General features: G+C 41.5%; 1 protein-coding gene across 3 annotated transcripts in view; it reads right to left on the reverse strand.

The window, feature by feature from the left end:
* The window catches only part of LRRK2 (leucine rich repeat kinase 2), a 220,063-nt gene that overhangs the window by 17,083 nt on the left and 185,675 nt on the right, over positions 1 to 17,305 (reverse strand). For all 3 annotated transcript variants that reach the window (XM_077264815.1, XM_077264816.1, XM_077264814.1), the window contains exons 45-47: positions 11,279 to 11,473; positions 7,352 to 7,545; positions 7,101 to 7,173 (exon numbers count right to left, since the gene is read on the reverse strand). In XM_077264815.1, coding sequence (XP_077120930.1) covers positions 7,101 to 7,173; positions 7,352 to 7,545; positions 11,279 to 11,473 — 462 coding nt within the window. The remainder of the gene's footprint in view (positions 1 to 7,100; positions 7,174 to 7,351; positions 7,546 to 11,278; positions 11,474 to 17,305) is intronic.

Consider the following 17,305-nt stretch of genomic DNA (forward strand, 5'->3'; position numbering starts at 1 on the left):
TACAGGTATATACTATATACAGGGGAGATGACTTACAGGTATATATTATATACAGAAGGAGAAGACACACAGGTATATACTATATACAGGAGGAGATGACATACAGCTATATATTATATACAGGAGGAGATGACATACAGGTATATACTATATACAGGGGAGATGACATACAGGTATATACTATATACAGGGGAGATGACATACAGGTATATACTATATACAGGAGGAGATGACACACATGTATATACTATACACAGGAGGAGATGACACATAGGTATATACAATATACAGGAGGAGATGACATACAGCAGGTATATACTATTTACAGGGGAGTTGACATACAGGTATATACTATATACAGGAGATGACATACAGGTGTATACTATATATAAGGGAGATGACAAAGATGTATATACTGAGGGGAAAATGAGAGATGTGAGGTGAAAATGAGGGGTGTGAGGTGAAATTGAAAAGGTGTGAGTGCAAAATGAGAGGAGTGAGGGAAAATAGTGGAGTGATCGTAAAATGACAGATGTGAGGTCGAAATGACAAGTGTTAGGGGGTAATGAGAGGAGTGAGGGGGAAAATAAGAGGAGTGAGGGGGAAAATGAGAGATGAGAGGGGGAAAATGAGAGGCTTGATGGGAAAATAAGAGAAGTGAGGTGCTATAACTAACCACAGATATTTACTATGCCCAGGCAACGCCGGGCTCTTCAGCTAGTCTACTATATAATTGTCTAAGGGTCACTTCCGTCTGTCTGTCTGTCTGTCACGGATATTCATTGGTAGCGGCCTCTGTCTGTCATGTAATCCAAGTCGCTGATTGGTTGTAGCAAAACAGCCAAGACCAATCAGCGACGGGCACAGTCCGGCGAAAAAATGGCCGCTCCTTCCTCCCCGCAGTCAGTGCCCGCTCCGTACTCCCCTCCAGTCTGTCCTCACACAGGGTTAATGGCAGCGGTAACGGACCGCGTTATGCTACGGTGTAATGCACTCCGTTACCGCTGCTATTAACCCTGTGTGACCAACTTTTTACTATTCATGCTGCCTATGCAGCATGAATAGTAAAATGATCTAATGTTTAAAATAATAAAAAAATAAATAAAAAATCGTTACATACTCACCGTCCATCGGCCCCCGGATCGACAACAGGCTTTTCCCGCTCGCGACGCTCCGGTAACCGGTCCGTGCTGCGATCTCGCGAGATGATGACGTAGCGGTCTCGCGAGACCGCTACGTACTCTTGAGACTGGAGTGCACGAGCAGCGTCGGTAACCGCTTCGCTTGGATCCGGGGGCTCCGGAAGGTGAGTATATAACTATTTTTATTTTATTTTTTTAACAGGGATATGATGCCCACATTGCTATATACTACGTGGGCTGGGCAATATACTACATGGGCTGTGCTATATACTACGTGGCTGGGCAATATAATATGTGACTGGGCAATATACTACGTGACTGGGCAATATACTACGTGACTGGGCAATATACTACGTGACTGGGCAATATACTACGTGGCTGTGCTATATACTATGTGGACATATATATTCTAGAATACCCGATGCGTTAGAATCGGGCCACCATCTAGTTTGTCCTAAATACCTTTCTTCAGTCCTGGAGGCAGGTCTTCCCCCCCCTGCTGCAGACGCCACACAGCCGTCACTCAAGTCTTCTTGGCGCCGGGCGCCGCCTCCTCAGCGCTGTTTTGAAATCAGCCGGCGCCTGCGCTCTTTTGTCATGCCTTGGGCAGGCGCAGTGAGCGTTGCCCGTCCTCTGTCCTCATATGCAGTCTAGCTGACTGCACCTGTGCGGCCGCCCTGCCTGTGAATCCCAACCCCGCAGTGAGAATAAATCAGAAGACACTGCAGGGCGGGGATTCCCAGGCAGGGCGGCCGCACAGGCGGTAAACAGATAAACAATAAGCAGTTTGCTAAGATTTTATAAAAATTCAGCTGAAAGCCGCTACATCTTTTAGGCAACATTCACACGTTCAGTATTTGGTCACTATTTTTCATCCATATTTATAAGTCAAAACCAACCCTGGATGCAGCTCTTTTTGTGAGGCTGGTGTGCCAGGGTTGTCTATTTGTTGCATTCTGCTATGTACGAGAGGGGCCACAGCTGATGTGAGTGTGGTGTTTTGGAAAACACTGGCTGTGTTTATGTCTTGGAGTGAGAATATGGTGGACAGAGTTAGAAGAGAGTCAGAGTGTATGAATGTCCACTCCTGAGGTTTCTGCGAGGGTGTGACAATTGCTAGACTTGAGAGGCAGTTTAAGAAAACAGGGATGAGAATTTAAGTAGGTGATGGTCAGAGAGGGGGAGAGGTGAGGTTACAAGGTTAGATAGGGAACAGAGGTGGGTGAAGATGAGATCTAGGGTATTACCATCTTTATGGGTGGTTGTAGAAAACCATTGTATGAGACCAAAGGATGAAGCAAGTGAAAATTGTTTGGAGGTTGCTGACTGGTTGGTGTCAATAAGGATTTTTAAATCACTCATAATGAAGGCAGGAATATCAAAAGAAATGGTGTAGAAGCCAGATGGTTAAGTGGTCATTAAAGGCAGTGGCAGAGCCCGGGGGTTAGTATATGATGGCAACTTGGAAAGAGCTTGGACATAGGCAGATTGTACTTTAAAAGTAGGAATGTTGAAGGAGAGTAGAGGTAGGATTGGGTTTCAGAAAACATATCTGTCAGCACCAGGCAACAAAAAATGCTCTGCATTGCCAGCTTTGCTGTAGAAGAGGGCAGGACAGTTGAGCTTTGCTATAACTAGCTAACGATGTAAGAACCACACAGGCAGCTCTACTGATGTAGATGACATAACAGAAAATCGGCCAGGTAGGGTACTGCACAGGAGCAGAAAGTGCACAGAATAATAAAGGAATTTTACATCTAGATTAGCTTGATGATAACTCAAAGAAGTGGGGCAAGTCAAGGGCACACAGAAAAGGTAGGACTGGTTCTGCAGCACTGAGGAAACGCAAATGCTGCTGGCAAATACAGTTTTAGCAGATAAGTATAGGACAGCCAATTTTTCTATGTGAAGCTGGATGCACAGAGGTGCAGAAGGAGATGAAAAAAGACACAGGTACAATAAAAAAAAATGTTACTTTGTGCGTAGTATGTATATTAACAATAAGTATGCATGTACCCTGCTAAAGACCAATGAGATACTGAGAATAACCCTTTAAATGTAATATAAATAATATTATAAGCTCAAAAATCTTACTAGTCTTTTTCTCACTATGATATCTATTTTCATTTGATCTTTTAAAATAACTTACATATGTTCAATAAAGTCTTTGGATGTTTTTGTATCCACACGACAATGCCATACCGCATGTTGCTTACATTACTGTAAGCAGTCTGCATGGCTTAAACGTGCCACAATGGTCTGCAGTGCCTTCACACTTTTATCCCATCGAGCACATCTGGGAATTCATTGGTCAGCAATTGCAATGGATGCTGCCACCAGTGGATCTTGATGATTTGCGAGGCCAAGTCCATTCAATAAACAGAACTTTCCTCAACCATTAATAAACTCACTAATAGCATGCCAAGGAGTGTAAATGCATGTATTTCTACAAGTGGCACTCATACTCAACAAAGACTAAGTCGACATGTTTAGAAAATGTTGTTTCCATTTTTTCATAATTTGAATATCAGAAATACGTCTATCAATCCTGTGATTTCCATAATTCCATGATTATTCCTTGTTTACTTTGCAATTATATAGTCTAGGCGTATATTTAAAGAAGGTCTGTCACTAAAATGAACCATACAAATTGCTTATATTAAATAGATCTCAGACCTCATGAGGCTGGTGTATGTGTCATGATCCATTTTTGAATTCGTGGCAGCTCTGGTTCCACTCTGTTTTAAATGTAGAATTTCCTTTCAGGACCAGCGAGGGTTAATGTCAGTTTTTCCTCGCTGGCAATCTGCTGCAACTGCAGAGTTGCTGTGTCAGCTGATGTGGGTGGTGACCACTCCCACCATCCTTTAGATGGTCACCTGATGCATCAGCTGACTGTTAGTGATAGTTTCTCTGGAGACCAGCCAATGTGTGAGGAGCTCTCTGGTGCCGGCGTGTATCAGCAGTTTGAGGTCCTGGTTTTGTATTCTATGCTGAGTGGATTTTAGAGCAGTAGCTTGGAAGCTAAGTGTTGCGCTTATACCTCATCTGTCTCGTGTTTGTCACTGTCCCGTGTTGTACCATCTGCAGTGGTGAGGCTCACACCCTTGCCGGCCAGTGCATTAGCCAGGGCAGTATGAGGTGATAGCAAGGGACGAGGTTCCTGACGGCGGCAGAGGGAAGGACCCACTTAGGGCGTTAGGGGAGTGCAGGGACAGGCTCATTTTTCAGCTCAGGTGGTGACCATCCCTCATTCCCTATCGGTAGGGCCTTCCTCTCCCCTTTACCATTCCCGTTGTGTGAGCGCTGTGCCATCCGTTGACCGACCCCTTGCAGGATCTTCTATATTGTGACAGTATGTATTTTGAAAGGCTGTGTTAGAGCTCGCTCATACGAGTGTATAACTTGGGCAAGTGCAATACAAAAAAATATATATTTTATTACAAGCATTAAAATAGTTCTCAAGCCAAAATAATCCCACCTAAGTAAAGTGAATAAGATGCTAAAGCATAAGATAGATGCTTAGTTACAATTACTGTCAGGATCAAAAACAGGTACCCAAGCAAAAAGGGGAAAATACTATCCTTAATATCACCTAAGCTCGCTCTTCCTGTCCGAGGAGGTTGGTGCCCCCCCCCCCCCTCACATGTCGTCTTGTCCCTCAGTTTCCCTAGAAGTCCCTATAATTTGGACATAATAGGGACAGACAGAATAAATAGGTGCAATTAGTTTAACTCATAGAAATGATAGTTTATGTATTTAAAAATGTTGGACAAAGGTATATGGGGATGGTTTGTGTACCTAATATATCACCAATTTAAAGGGAAAATATCTTTCTATACTCGATATACCCTTTACACTTACCCTTCCAGTCCGTGGAGGTTGCCACCCTATTCCTGCTTGCCAGTGGCGCCCCCACTCACTAGTCGTCTGACCCTCAATATCCCTGTATGTCCCTAATTCCACTGATTGTGTGGACACACCAAAGGTAAGGGTAAGATATAATCAATAAGTGAGTACTATCAGTATTACTATGAAGGGTAGGCGTATTTCCATCAAACCATAGACAGTATATAATATAAATAGATTCCTAGCATCAGGATAAAGATAAATGTGGAACAAGATAAGAACATGTTAAGGATAGAGAAACATGTGTCCTGGTACTTATCAGTCCACATGTTCATCTAGGTTCCATCTAGACGACTTTCCTCACAGGACGTTAGGTCATCAGGAGATCTCTGGCTAAAAGGATACATCAGTATATATCCTGCACATAAATGTGGGTGCAATTTCTGATATTCCCTGGAACAATTGGTTAATGGAAGAAACTTCAATTGATAATTATTTTATCTATCCTGCATATTTATATTTGAAGATTGAGATTCTGGTTTGGCTTCTATCATAAGTCATGTGGCAAGGCTCAATAACTCCTTTCCGACATTGGGCACAAGAGTACGCTGATGCCGGGCTCCCAGTTTGGTGCGGGCTCAGCGCCGGAGCCCACACCTTTCCAGGCACATAACAGCTGATCTATACAGATGACATGTGCCAGCAACATCCCTGGGTGGGATAGCAATCATTCAGCAGCTGTTAACTAGTTTAACTCGAGCTTAGTGGAAGCACATTGCTAATCCCGCCCATCGGTGTCCCAGTCACATGATCGCGGGTCACCGATGGGTTGGCATGACAACCAGAGGTCTGAAGCAGACCTCTATGGTTGTCATTGCCAGATTGCTAAAAGCGCCACCCCGTGATTGGCGCTCATAGCAAGTGAGAATTTCTGCTAAACACTGCAGCTTCTAGTCTCCCATAGAGACTATTGAAGCATGCAAAAAGTAAAATAAAAAAAGAACCTATACATGTTTAGTGTCTATGAACTCGCAATGAACTGCAGAATCATAATGGCAGGTCAGGTTTAGCATTTAGTGAACATGGTTAAAGAAAAAAAAACTGTGGAATTCCACTTTTTTTGCAATTTCATCGAGCTTGGAATTTTTTTCCCGTTTTCAAGTACAAGATATGTTAAAACTAATGGTGTCACTCAAAAGTATAACTCGTCCCGCAAAAAAAAAGATCTCACATGGCCATTTTCACCCAAAAATAAAAAAAGTTATGGCTCTGGGAAGAAGGGGAGCAAAAAACGAAAACGCAAAAACTGAAATACCTCTAGTCGTTAAGGGGTTAAAGGGTTGAAAGTAACTTTCAGGACTGCTACTTCCAATAGTTAGTACTAGAGTTCAAGCACTCTTCCTCTCTGAAGAGGCAATTAGTCTAATCCGAGATCTATTTATTAATGTGTTTGGTTTTTCTTGTGAAATCTTATGACATGTCTGCTTTAACTCTGGGCTTCCTACCTGCCCATATATATTTGTTGGCCATTCTATTTTATTTTAAAGAAATCTGTCAGTTGGTTCATGCTGCCTAAACTATTGGCGGCATGAATCAAAACTTGGGTGCACCATTACTTCCTGCACAGCTCTAGTTGATTGAAAATTGTTATTTTTCTTCTTTATGAAATAAAAGTTTAAGAGTATTAAGTTAAAAACCCCAAATGGTTGTTAACAAATTTGTAAGTATTATAAAAGAACTATGAGATAGAACAGGTAAAAAAAATCTCTGGGACGTTGATCTGAATTCATAACAATCCAGATAGCTGTTACGTCCACACATTAGCAAGTAGTGTAGTATTTTGATATAAAATGGCTGAGCTTGTCTCCACGACACACCAAGCCCGGATTGGAGATTTATCTACCAAGCACGGTGTGGATTGCTCTTGCTAATGGAAAAAAAAAGAGTTCGAATAATAACTTACACTGAACAACAGAGAAAGAAAGTGTAGAAATGTGTGCACTAGTGGTCAAAAATTATGTTACAATTTGACACTTACATGAAAAGGTATTTTTTTGCTGAAAGACAAGCCTGTAAGAAGATAGATTATGCAAAATCCGAATTACTAACCTTTATTGTAGCAGCTTCGAAAACTGCAATGTGGCCATTAGCTGTTCCAACCAGGAGAAAATATTTCTTCTGACTAAAATTAAATAAATAGGTTATAAACAGAATATATTTATATAGATTTAATTTATACGCTAGATTAATATGCCAGTCAATTTGTAACTCAAATTCCTTTAGAGCAGTATTCTACAGCATTTTACAATTCAGACGGTACAAATACAAGTTATCATAATGTTGACTACTTAAAATCATACCTTTGTCGTATTTGACAAGAAAACAAGAAACATGTAATAGAGTCAGACAGTTTCTGAAGACGATGTTTTGTCTTTACGTCTTCTGCACGTGCAGCCAGAATGTCACCAGACTGTGTCCCCACCAAGATCCAATGTTCTCTTTCATCAGGGACAGTCACACATGCAAGACAAAGGATTGTACCATCACAAAAATCCTGAAAAGAAAGTGGAATAATTGTGAACACATTAAACATAAATGTTAGAAAGTCATAAAAGCAGCTCACGATCCTTGCCACATGGTCCATCTAGTCTTTCCCCATACAAAGTGTCCCTCAGGAAACAAATGTGTTAGGGCTCATTCCCACTTATAAATCAGATTGCATTCGGACCAATATTATTCTATAATTGTGTTTTCATCTGCGTTTTTTTCTTCTCCAGCTTGGATCTGATCACGATCGGACTGGAAACAACTTGCAGTATGCTGCGATTGCAATCGCATCCCACAATAGAAGTCAATGGGTGCGAGAAAAAAAAATCTCACAGCACTCGGACCATGCGAGTGCTGTCCGATTTTTACACACCAATCTCCTTGGAAAAGCCGGCAAGTTCACATGCCCGCGCACAGTAATATCAGGTTAGAATAGGATATATACACACAGATTACATAGATATATAGATGTCAGTGACATATATATATATATATATATATATATATATAATAAAAAAAAGGAAAACAGCACAAAAAAACTAAAATAAGCGGACTTTAATGCCTGTACGGCGTGGCAACGTTTCGGATGCAATATCCTTTTTCAAGCTTAAAAAAGGATATTACATCCGAAACGTTGCCACGCCGTTCAGGCATTAAAGTCCACTTATTCTCTTTAGCTTTTTTGTGCTGCTTTCCTTTATTTGATTCTACTATTGGAGACCATTAGATTGCTGGTTGGGAGAGCTTTGCATAATCTGTAAGGTAATACTTGATGCTGCTCCAATTTTATATATGTATATTAGATATATATATATATATATATATATATATATATATATATATATATATATATATATGTATATTAGATAGATAGATAGATAGATAGAGGAAAAGCTAGCAATTCAGCAGCCCGTAGTATAAAATCACAGCAGGAGCCGACAGGATAGAAGAGATGGATTGCATACAGTAAATACAAATTGAATAGGTAGATATATAGATGTCAGTGACACACACACATATATATATATATATATTATTTTATTTTATTTTTTTTAAACAGATAGATACAATAAAAGCCGGCAATTCATCTGCCGCGTACAGTAAAATCAGAGTGACAGGTTAGAATAGGATAGAATAGATATATATACACATAGAATACATAGATGTATAGATGTCAGTGACACACATATATAGATTGATAGATAGATAGATAGATAGATAGATAGATAGATAGATAGATAGATAGATAGATAGATGAAAAGCTGGCAATTCAGCAGCCCGTAGTATAAAATCACTGCAGGACCCAACAGGATAGAATATATGTATTACATACAGTAAATACATATAGAATAGGTAGATATATAGATGTCTGTGACAAATATAATTAGTACAGTGTGTGTGCAGCTTACTGTACATGTATTTAATTAATAAAAGATTATGTTTCTGAAAAAAATTGTATGGGTTCCCACGTCATTTTCTTAACCAGAAGAGGGAAAGCCGCCGACTGGGGGCCGATGTTTATAGCCTGGGAAGGGGCCAATGCCCATGGAGCTTCCCAGGCTATTAATATAAGCCCACAACTGTATACTTAGCCTTTAGAATCTACTTTATCTATGTGTTTTGTAGGTGAGGTCTCCAGAACTGTACACAGTATTCTACATAAGGTATTTCTATACAGTGGGATCATAAGTTCTCTTTTTCTACTGCTTAACACGTTTTACTAACGGCATTGACCCATTTTTGATTCATTTTCTAAATTAGTTTCCCTAATACAGAACTACCAAAACAATACTCAAACTGAGAATCTTCACAAGTCTGTAATTATACACATAGAAATACTGAATTGCAAACGCCATAATTTTCACCATTTCTGGAAATGCGAAATCATTTTCCATAACGTAGATGCATACAGGAATTATCAACCTTATTGAATAATTTTATTTCATCAGCAAACAGGCAAATTTTACCTACCAAGCCTTATCCTATGCAACTTGCAAAAATACTAAGAGCATGATCCAGAAGAGAAACTTGAGGTACATTACTTGTAAGGCTGTGTTAATATTGCGTTTTTGATACACGTCTGTGCCTCTGTTGGTGCTTCTGTCTGAAGCCGTGAAAAATGGAATTCAAGCGGATACCGAATTGGGGCAAATTTTAATGAGGGAGACTGAGTGACTTTGTTCTCGGCGGTCAACCACACTTTTGTGCTTCAATAAGGTTGACAGTGCCGAAACAGAGGCAAGACAAAACACAAAGTGACTGTTACTTCTTTAAAAAGAATTGAAAAAACTTGGCACTCAAAGAATATGGAAAGAGAGTTACATTTACTGTGCATCTGTGCAAATACTTTGTTAAACGTTTTCGGTCCACAGGAGGACCTTCATCAGAACTAACTAGTACAGAAGAGTAGATTCTATATTCCTCTTTGTTTAATAATACTCCACAGGGAATTGGATGCCTGCATGCCGCTGCTATCAGGAGAAAGTGAACTTTAATCCTCCCAGGAGCCGCTTGCTTTCAGCTGAGGTTTGCCAGGCTACACTCATCACTTAATACACAATTAGCAGTGTCTGTAAGCTGTAGAGTGAGCTGTCAATCTAAGTGTCGAGGTGTGCTTACACAACGTTATGAGCAGTGACTGTAGCCACTGCAAGCATGCCTCGATCACTGAAAACCAGGAGCACCCGGGAGGAATAAAATTCATTTTCTTTGATAGCTGCACTTTCAGTAAGGTGGTTGGACAGCATTAGAACGTTATTAACCTGCAAATTAACCCCACATCGGCAAGTTAATAGAATCTGGGGATATGACAAGTTCCTTTTAATGTTAACTTGCCCTAGTTATTTCCCATGCATTTCAATCATTGAACCTTGTCTTTGAATTTAGTTTTAGTAACAATTTATCCCTAACCATGACAGATCCCTGACTAGACACTGACAAGTTCACGTAGATTGTCAATGAAGCTATGAACTCGAATACACATTTTAAAAATAAACTACAACTTAACTGAGAAAACAAGTCACTGGCTTCTCTCCACCTGGCTCTTTTTGATTCACAGGTCTCTCCCTATACACACAAGTGGAGACCTGTCTTTCAAGCAGAGTCAGTAGGGTAAAAGGCAGAGAGGATCCACCTTGGCTAATGGTCTTCTCAGTCATCTTTTTACCGTCCCCTAAGTAATGTATGCTTCCTCCGAAATACCTTAGAGTTTCAGAAATAGTCACAGTTATCTACAACATAAGATCCAATCTTTGATTCTTCTGGCTGGGGCAGCATGAATCACTTGACAAATTATGAACACACCGCAATATTGTAAGTTGTTGGGGAGAGAAATTATCCCCATGAATTACATTCCGTTTCAACTATTTGACATACCTGTGCAGAAACATAGAAGACTAACCAGTTTGACATATTTTCTTCCTAACAATATCATTTCATGTTCTAAAAAAACATAACAAATTGTCTGTCCTAATCACAATATTACCAATGAAGCAAGAACTCCTAGAGCAAATTAGCAGGAACAAAGTTCTGTTAGGAAAAGAATCTCTCCAACTCAAAGTGATTTACAAAAGCTTCCCAGAGAACACACCTTATTTCTCCATGTATTGCTATAATGGTGTGTAAGGGTAGAACATGTTTTGCAGGAGTTTATAGAACGGACGTATTTATAGGGAAAAAATGTAAATGAGGATGTAATGGCACAAATCCATTTATGTGGTTTTGAAGACTAAATACGTTACCTCACAAGTATGTCCACCTTTCACTAAGTTCAAACAAGATAGCTGCCCCTTGTCAGTGCTGCCGCTTCCAACCAAAACAGTGGGCACCTTAAGACGTGGATTAGCAGCCACCATGCACTCAGCCGTTAAAGGGCTTGGAATTACAAGATTCCTCCTTAAACACAGGAGCTCCGCAGAGTTGAGGATCTCATATACCTGTAAGAAATCAGATACAACCACTTACAGGAGCATTTTAAACATTAAAATTTAATAACATTATTTTTTTCCTTAACATAAAGACAATTGGTAGCATGTTTAATTTGTCTCTAAAGCAAAGGACAGTGTATAAAGGTAATAATGATTTATAGGTGTTGTAAATATCAGTTATATACATTTCTGCCCATGCATTTTCTAATAGGATGGGGGCATACTAGGGTGGTAGAAGCCACTTATCAATTTTCAGTTGAGATTGTGTGTGGGCACTTGAAAAAAAGGGTCAGACATGTATAGCGTATCAGATAGTTCTTAAGAGTAGACTTGGCCTGACGTACACTTCTATATCAACTGTGGTCTGCTATTCTAACCCCTGCCAATTTCGTAACTGAAATAATTGCAGTAAACTGCGGTGCTCAAACCCTTTCTGAACTCATCTTCAAAACTGAAAATTATTATTATTTATTTATATAGCACCATTAATTCCATGGTGCTGTACATGAGAAAGGGGTTACGTACAGAGTTATAGATATCTTTTACTGTAAACAAATTTACAATGACAGACTGGTACAGAGGGGAGAGGACCCTGTCCTTGTGGACTTACATTCTACAGATAGATAGCGCTCCTGGCTGTGTCCCATGCACTGTATGTCAGTGCTTCAGCAGGTTACCTCAGTCACATTATGCATGAGGTCTGTCAGCTGTTGGTTGTTGCCTAACAGCTCCTCTGCCTGTCAGCGGTTCCTGTGCGTTCAGTGACATCGGCACTTCTCAGTGTATAGCACAAACACACAAGACAATAAGCTGACGTGGCAGAAGAAGCTTAGTAACATTGGCACTTCCCTCCAGTGTTTACCACACAGCTGACAGGCAGAGGAGCTCTGTGACGTCAACCAAGACAATATTTGTAAGATTATTAAAATTGCTTGCTCTACATTATTATTTAATACAAATTAAAATGACAGTTACGCTTTAAAATAAGCTCTGGAGGCAGATCCTCTGGGCGATTTGTCTTATTCTTATACTGGCAATTTTTGACTTTTTTTTTTTTTTTTTTATTGTAAAGCAAATTAAAAGAAGATTTTGATGCAAATTAAAAACAGCCAAAAATCACCAAATCCAAATGTGATAATAAATTTGGCTCTAAATATATTCCATATGGCCACATGTACTGTATGTAGACCTGATCATGACTAATATGTGTTTGTTGGCCAGTCCAATTTGTTTAAGTTAAACTCAATTAAGTGCATTAGTGATGTCAGGCATTAATGAAGCACATGAAGATCTAGCTTGTAAGCAGTTTTCTAGCTTTTGCAATGGTATTCAATTGAGTGAACGTTGACATCATTTTAGGGGGAAGTGTGTCTTCATACTTATTTTAGATATCTTTTATATTTACATGGCTCTATTGGTTATCATGCCGGTCACACGAGTTGGATTCCAGTGACAGTTTTTTTAAAATGCTTTTATTTGTGTTGTCTAGGTTTTTGTGTTTGTTACATAATAAGTATTTCTATAGTTTCAGTTCAGGAAGTGCAACCGATTTTTGTATGAGTCTTTTCCCATTTTTTTTTTATTGCATATGTTTTAGACATATTTAGGTTAGCACTTCATTAATATATATGTGATGCCTGTTACACTGTTACTTTTTGATATTTAGCTGAGTGAACGTTAGGGCTTTGTGTGAGACACCCGAGATTCTAGACTCCAATTTGTGCACAGGAGGTCAGTTATGCTGAAACAAAAGATGTTTTTTTTCCAGTTGTTGGGGAAAAAAAGTCAGACCTAACATTTTCTAAAAATAGGGGTGTAGCTGAACCCGAACCAAAAAAAACCAAACAGTATTGTTTTTCCTACATCAACATTTACAGAAGGGGCTATGCATTCTGGTAGTGTATGGTGCATCTGCTGAACTCAATTTTGTACGTAACTCTGCCTGAAAGTGAAACAGGTTTCCACGACTTAAAGGGAACTTGTCACGTGAGAAAACGCCCTAATGTTGATACTGATGTCAGTCAGTGCGGGCACGAATGCCATCAGGGCCATTAATGCTTGTACTGGTATATGGAGGCCCAGAAAGTAGAAACAAGATGCGGGCAGTATGGGGACACGTGGGGCAGGATGGAGACAAGTAGGGCAAGATGGAGACATGTGGGGAAGGATGGAGACACGTGGGGAAGGATGGAGACACGTGGGGAAGGATGGAGACACGTGGGGCAGGATGGAGACACGTGGGGCAGGATGGAGACACGTGGGGCAGGATGGAGACACGTGGGGCAGGATGGAGACACGTGGGGCAGGATGGAGACACGTGGGGCAGGATGGAGACACGTGGGGCAGGATGGAGACACGTGGGGCAGGATGGAGACAAGTGGGGCAGGATGAAGATATATGCAGCAGGATGGAGACTTATGCGGCAAGATGGAGACACATGGGCCTGGATGGGAGATCAGTATTGTAGTATACAGTCACTATATGGTGGTAATATGTGGTCTGGTCAAAGTGTGGCGGTACTTGTTCCCTGTATGTGGTACTAATCGGACACTATTTAGTCGTAATATGTGGTCTGGTCATGGTGTGGTGGTATTTGTTCTTTGTATATGGTATTATTTGGTCACAATTTGTTGGTAATATATGGTCTGGTCTTGGTGTGGCAGTATTTGTCCCTTGCAGATGGTACTATTCGGTCACTATGCCGTGGTAATATGTGTTCCAGCCATAGTGTAACAGTATTTGTCCCTTGTATGTGGTATTATTGGTAATTTTATAAAATGTATGTGACACATTCCCCTAAAGAAAATTAAATAAAAATATACGTAAAAAGTGTATTGGATATCTTAACAAATGTTTAATAGGTTAGACTACAGTAGGGCCCTGCCAAAAGAGTCTAACTTGTGGTGGTGGCAGGCTTAAAAAATCTTTTGGCCAAAACAAAAGCTGATGGCTATATATGTGATATGGTGTTCGACAGGGACTGCTAATGTGTGATTAGTGAAGACGTGGACTTTTTCCAAGAGTGAACAGTAGAAGGTTCGAGGGGTGGAGGAGGAGCTGGGGTAGTGCCTGGGCAGAGTCTCACGAGGGCCTGAAAATTTTGCTATTATGATACCTTGAAGTTTATGGTGGCAGCCCTGAGTGCAGGGGACGCAGTTTGTTATGGACCTGGTTGTTAGGAGCACCCGGAATGACCTGATGAGTAAACTAGTAATCGGAACAAGCTCTGGGAAAGTGGGAACTCTGCTGACCGCAAACCCTACTCCTATAACACAAACTAGAAATAGCCGTGGAGCGTACCTAACTCTCCCTAGATGCCTCTTCACAGCCTAAGAGCTAACTACCCCTAAAGATAGAAATAGAAGCCTAACCTTGCCTCAGAGAAATTCCCCAAAGGTAAAGGCAGCCCCCCACATATATTGACTGTGAGTTAAGAGGAAAGTCACAAACACAGGAATGAAACAGGTTTTAGCAAAGGAGGCCAGACTTCACTAAAACAGTCAGAGGATAGCAAAGGAAACTATGCGGTCAGCACAAAAGACTACAAAAAGTAGTAGTAGTAGTAGCAGAGTAAGCAAAAAGACTCCCCACACCGACTAACGGTGTGGAGGTGCCACTCTGCACCCCAGAGCTTACAGCTAGCAAGGGAATATCATGATAGCAGCTGGACTAGAAATTAGCAATACTAAGAAATATATTCAGGAAGCAGTAACAACAAATGAACTAGCAAAGACTTAGCTTCTGCTGGAGCAGACAGGTCCTCAGAGAAGTCCAAGAGAGATCTGAACCAGTGCTGAAACATTGACAGCTGGCATCAAGTAACGATCTGAGTGGAGTTAAATAGAGAAGCCAGCAAGCAATAAACGAAAGCAGCTGACAAAGCCAACCTCAGTGACCAGCAGTTCCACTCAAAGCCACCAGAGGGAGTCCAAGAGCAGAACTAACCAAAGTACCATTCATGACCACAGGAGGGAGTCCGAGAACGGAATTCACAACAGTACCCCCCCCTTGAGGAGGGGTCACCGAACCCTCACCAGGGCCCCCAGGCCGATCAGGACGAGCCAAATGAAAGGCACGAACTAAATCGGCAGCGTGGACATCGGAGGCAACCCAGGAATTATCCTCCTGACCATAGCCCTTCCACTTAACCAGGTACTGAAGCTTCCGTCTCGAAGTACGAGAATCCAAATATTTTTCCACCACATACGCCAACTCCCCCTCAACCAACACCAGAGCAGGAGGATCAACGGAGGGAACCATAGGCGCCACGTACCTCCGCAACAACGACCTATGGAACACATTATGGATGACAAAAGAAGCTGGAAGGACCAAACGAAATGACACAGGGTTGAGAATTTCAAAAATCTTATAAGGACCAATGAAACGAGGCTTAAACTTAGGAGAAGAAACCTTCATAGGAACATAACGAGAAGACAACCAAACCAAATCCCCAACACGAAGTCGAGGACCAACACAACGACGGCGGTTAGTGAAATGTTGAGCCTTCTCCTGGGACAACGTCAGATTGTCCACTACGTGAGTCCAAACTTGCTGCAACCTGTCCACCACAGAATCCACACCAGGACAGTCAGAAGGCTCAACCTGCCCCAAAGAAAAACGAGGATGAAAACCAGAATTGCAGAAAAAAGGCGAAACCAAAGTAGCCGAACTAGCCCGATTATTAAGGGCGAACTCAGCCAATGGCAAAAAGGTCACCCAATCATCCTGATCAGCAGAAACAAAGCATCTCAGATAGGTTTCCAAAGTCTGGTTGGTTCGTTCGGTTTGGCCATTTGTTTGAGGATGGAAAGCCGAAGAAAAAGACAAATCAATGCCCATCTTAGCACAAAAGGACCGCCAAAACCTAGAGACAAACTGGGAACCTCTGTCCGACACAATGTTCTCCGGAATGCCATGCAAACGAACCACATGTTGAAAAAACAATGGCACCAAATCAGAGGAAGAAGGTAATTTAGGCAAGGGTACCAAATGGACCATCTTAGAAAAGCGATCACAAACCACCCAGATGACAGACATCCTTTGAGAGACAGGAAGATCTGAAATAAAATCCATGGAAACATGCGTCCAAGGCCTCTTCGGGACTGGCAAGGGCAAAAGCAACCCACTGGCACGAGAACAGCAGGGCTTAGCCCGAGCACAAGTCCCACAGGACTGCACAAAAGAACGCACATCCCGTGACAAGGAAGGCCACCAAAAGGACCTAGCCACCAAATCTCTGGTCCCCAAAATCCCAGGATGACCAGCCAACACTGAGCAATGAACCTCAGAAATAACTCTGCTAGTCCATCTATCAGGGACAAACAGTTTCTCTGCTGGACAACGGTCAGGTCTATCAGCCTGAAACTCCTGCAGCACCCGCCGCAAATCAGGGGAGATGGCAGACAGAATTACCCCTTCTTTGAGGATACCAGCCGGCTCAGGGACTTCCGGAGAATCAGGCACAAAACTCCTAGAAAGGGCATCTGCCTTCACATTCTTAGAACCTGGAAGGTATGAGACCACAAAATCGAAACGGGAGAAAAACAGCGACCATCGAGCCTGTCTAGGATTCAACCGTTTGGCAGACTCGAGATAAGCCAGATTTTTGTGATCCGTCAAGACCACCACGCGGTGCTTGGCTCCCTCAAGCCAATGTCGCCACTCCTCGAATGCCCACTTCATAGCCAGCAGCTCCCGATTGCCAACATCATAATTACGCTCAGCAGGCGAAAACTTTCTAGAAAAGAAGGCACATGGCTTCATCACAGAGCCATCAGAACTTCTTTGAGACAAAACAGCCCCTGCTCCAATCTCAGAAGCATCAACCTCGACCTGAAAAGG

The sequence above is a fragment of the Ranitomeya variabilis genome, chromosome 5, assembly GCF_051348905.1.
Source record: "Ranitomeya variabilis isolate aRanVar5 chromosome 5, aRanVar5.hap1, whole genome shotgun sequence".
Lineage (NCBI taxonomy): Eukaryota > Metazoa > Chordata > Amphibia > Anura > Dendrobatidae > Ranitomeya > Ranitomeya variabilis.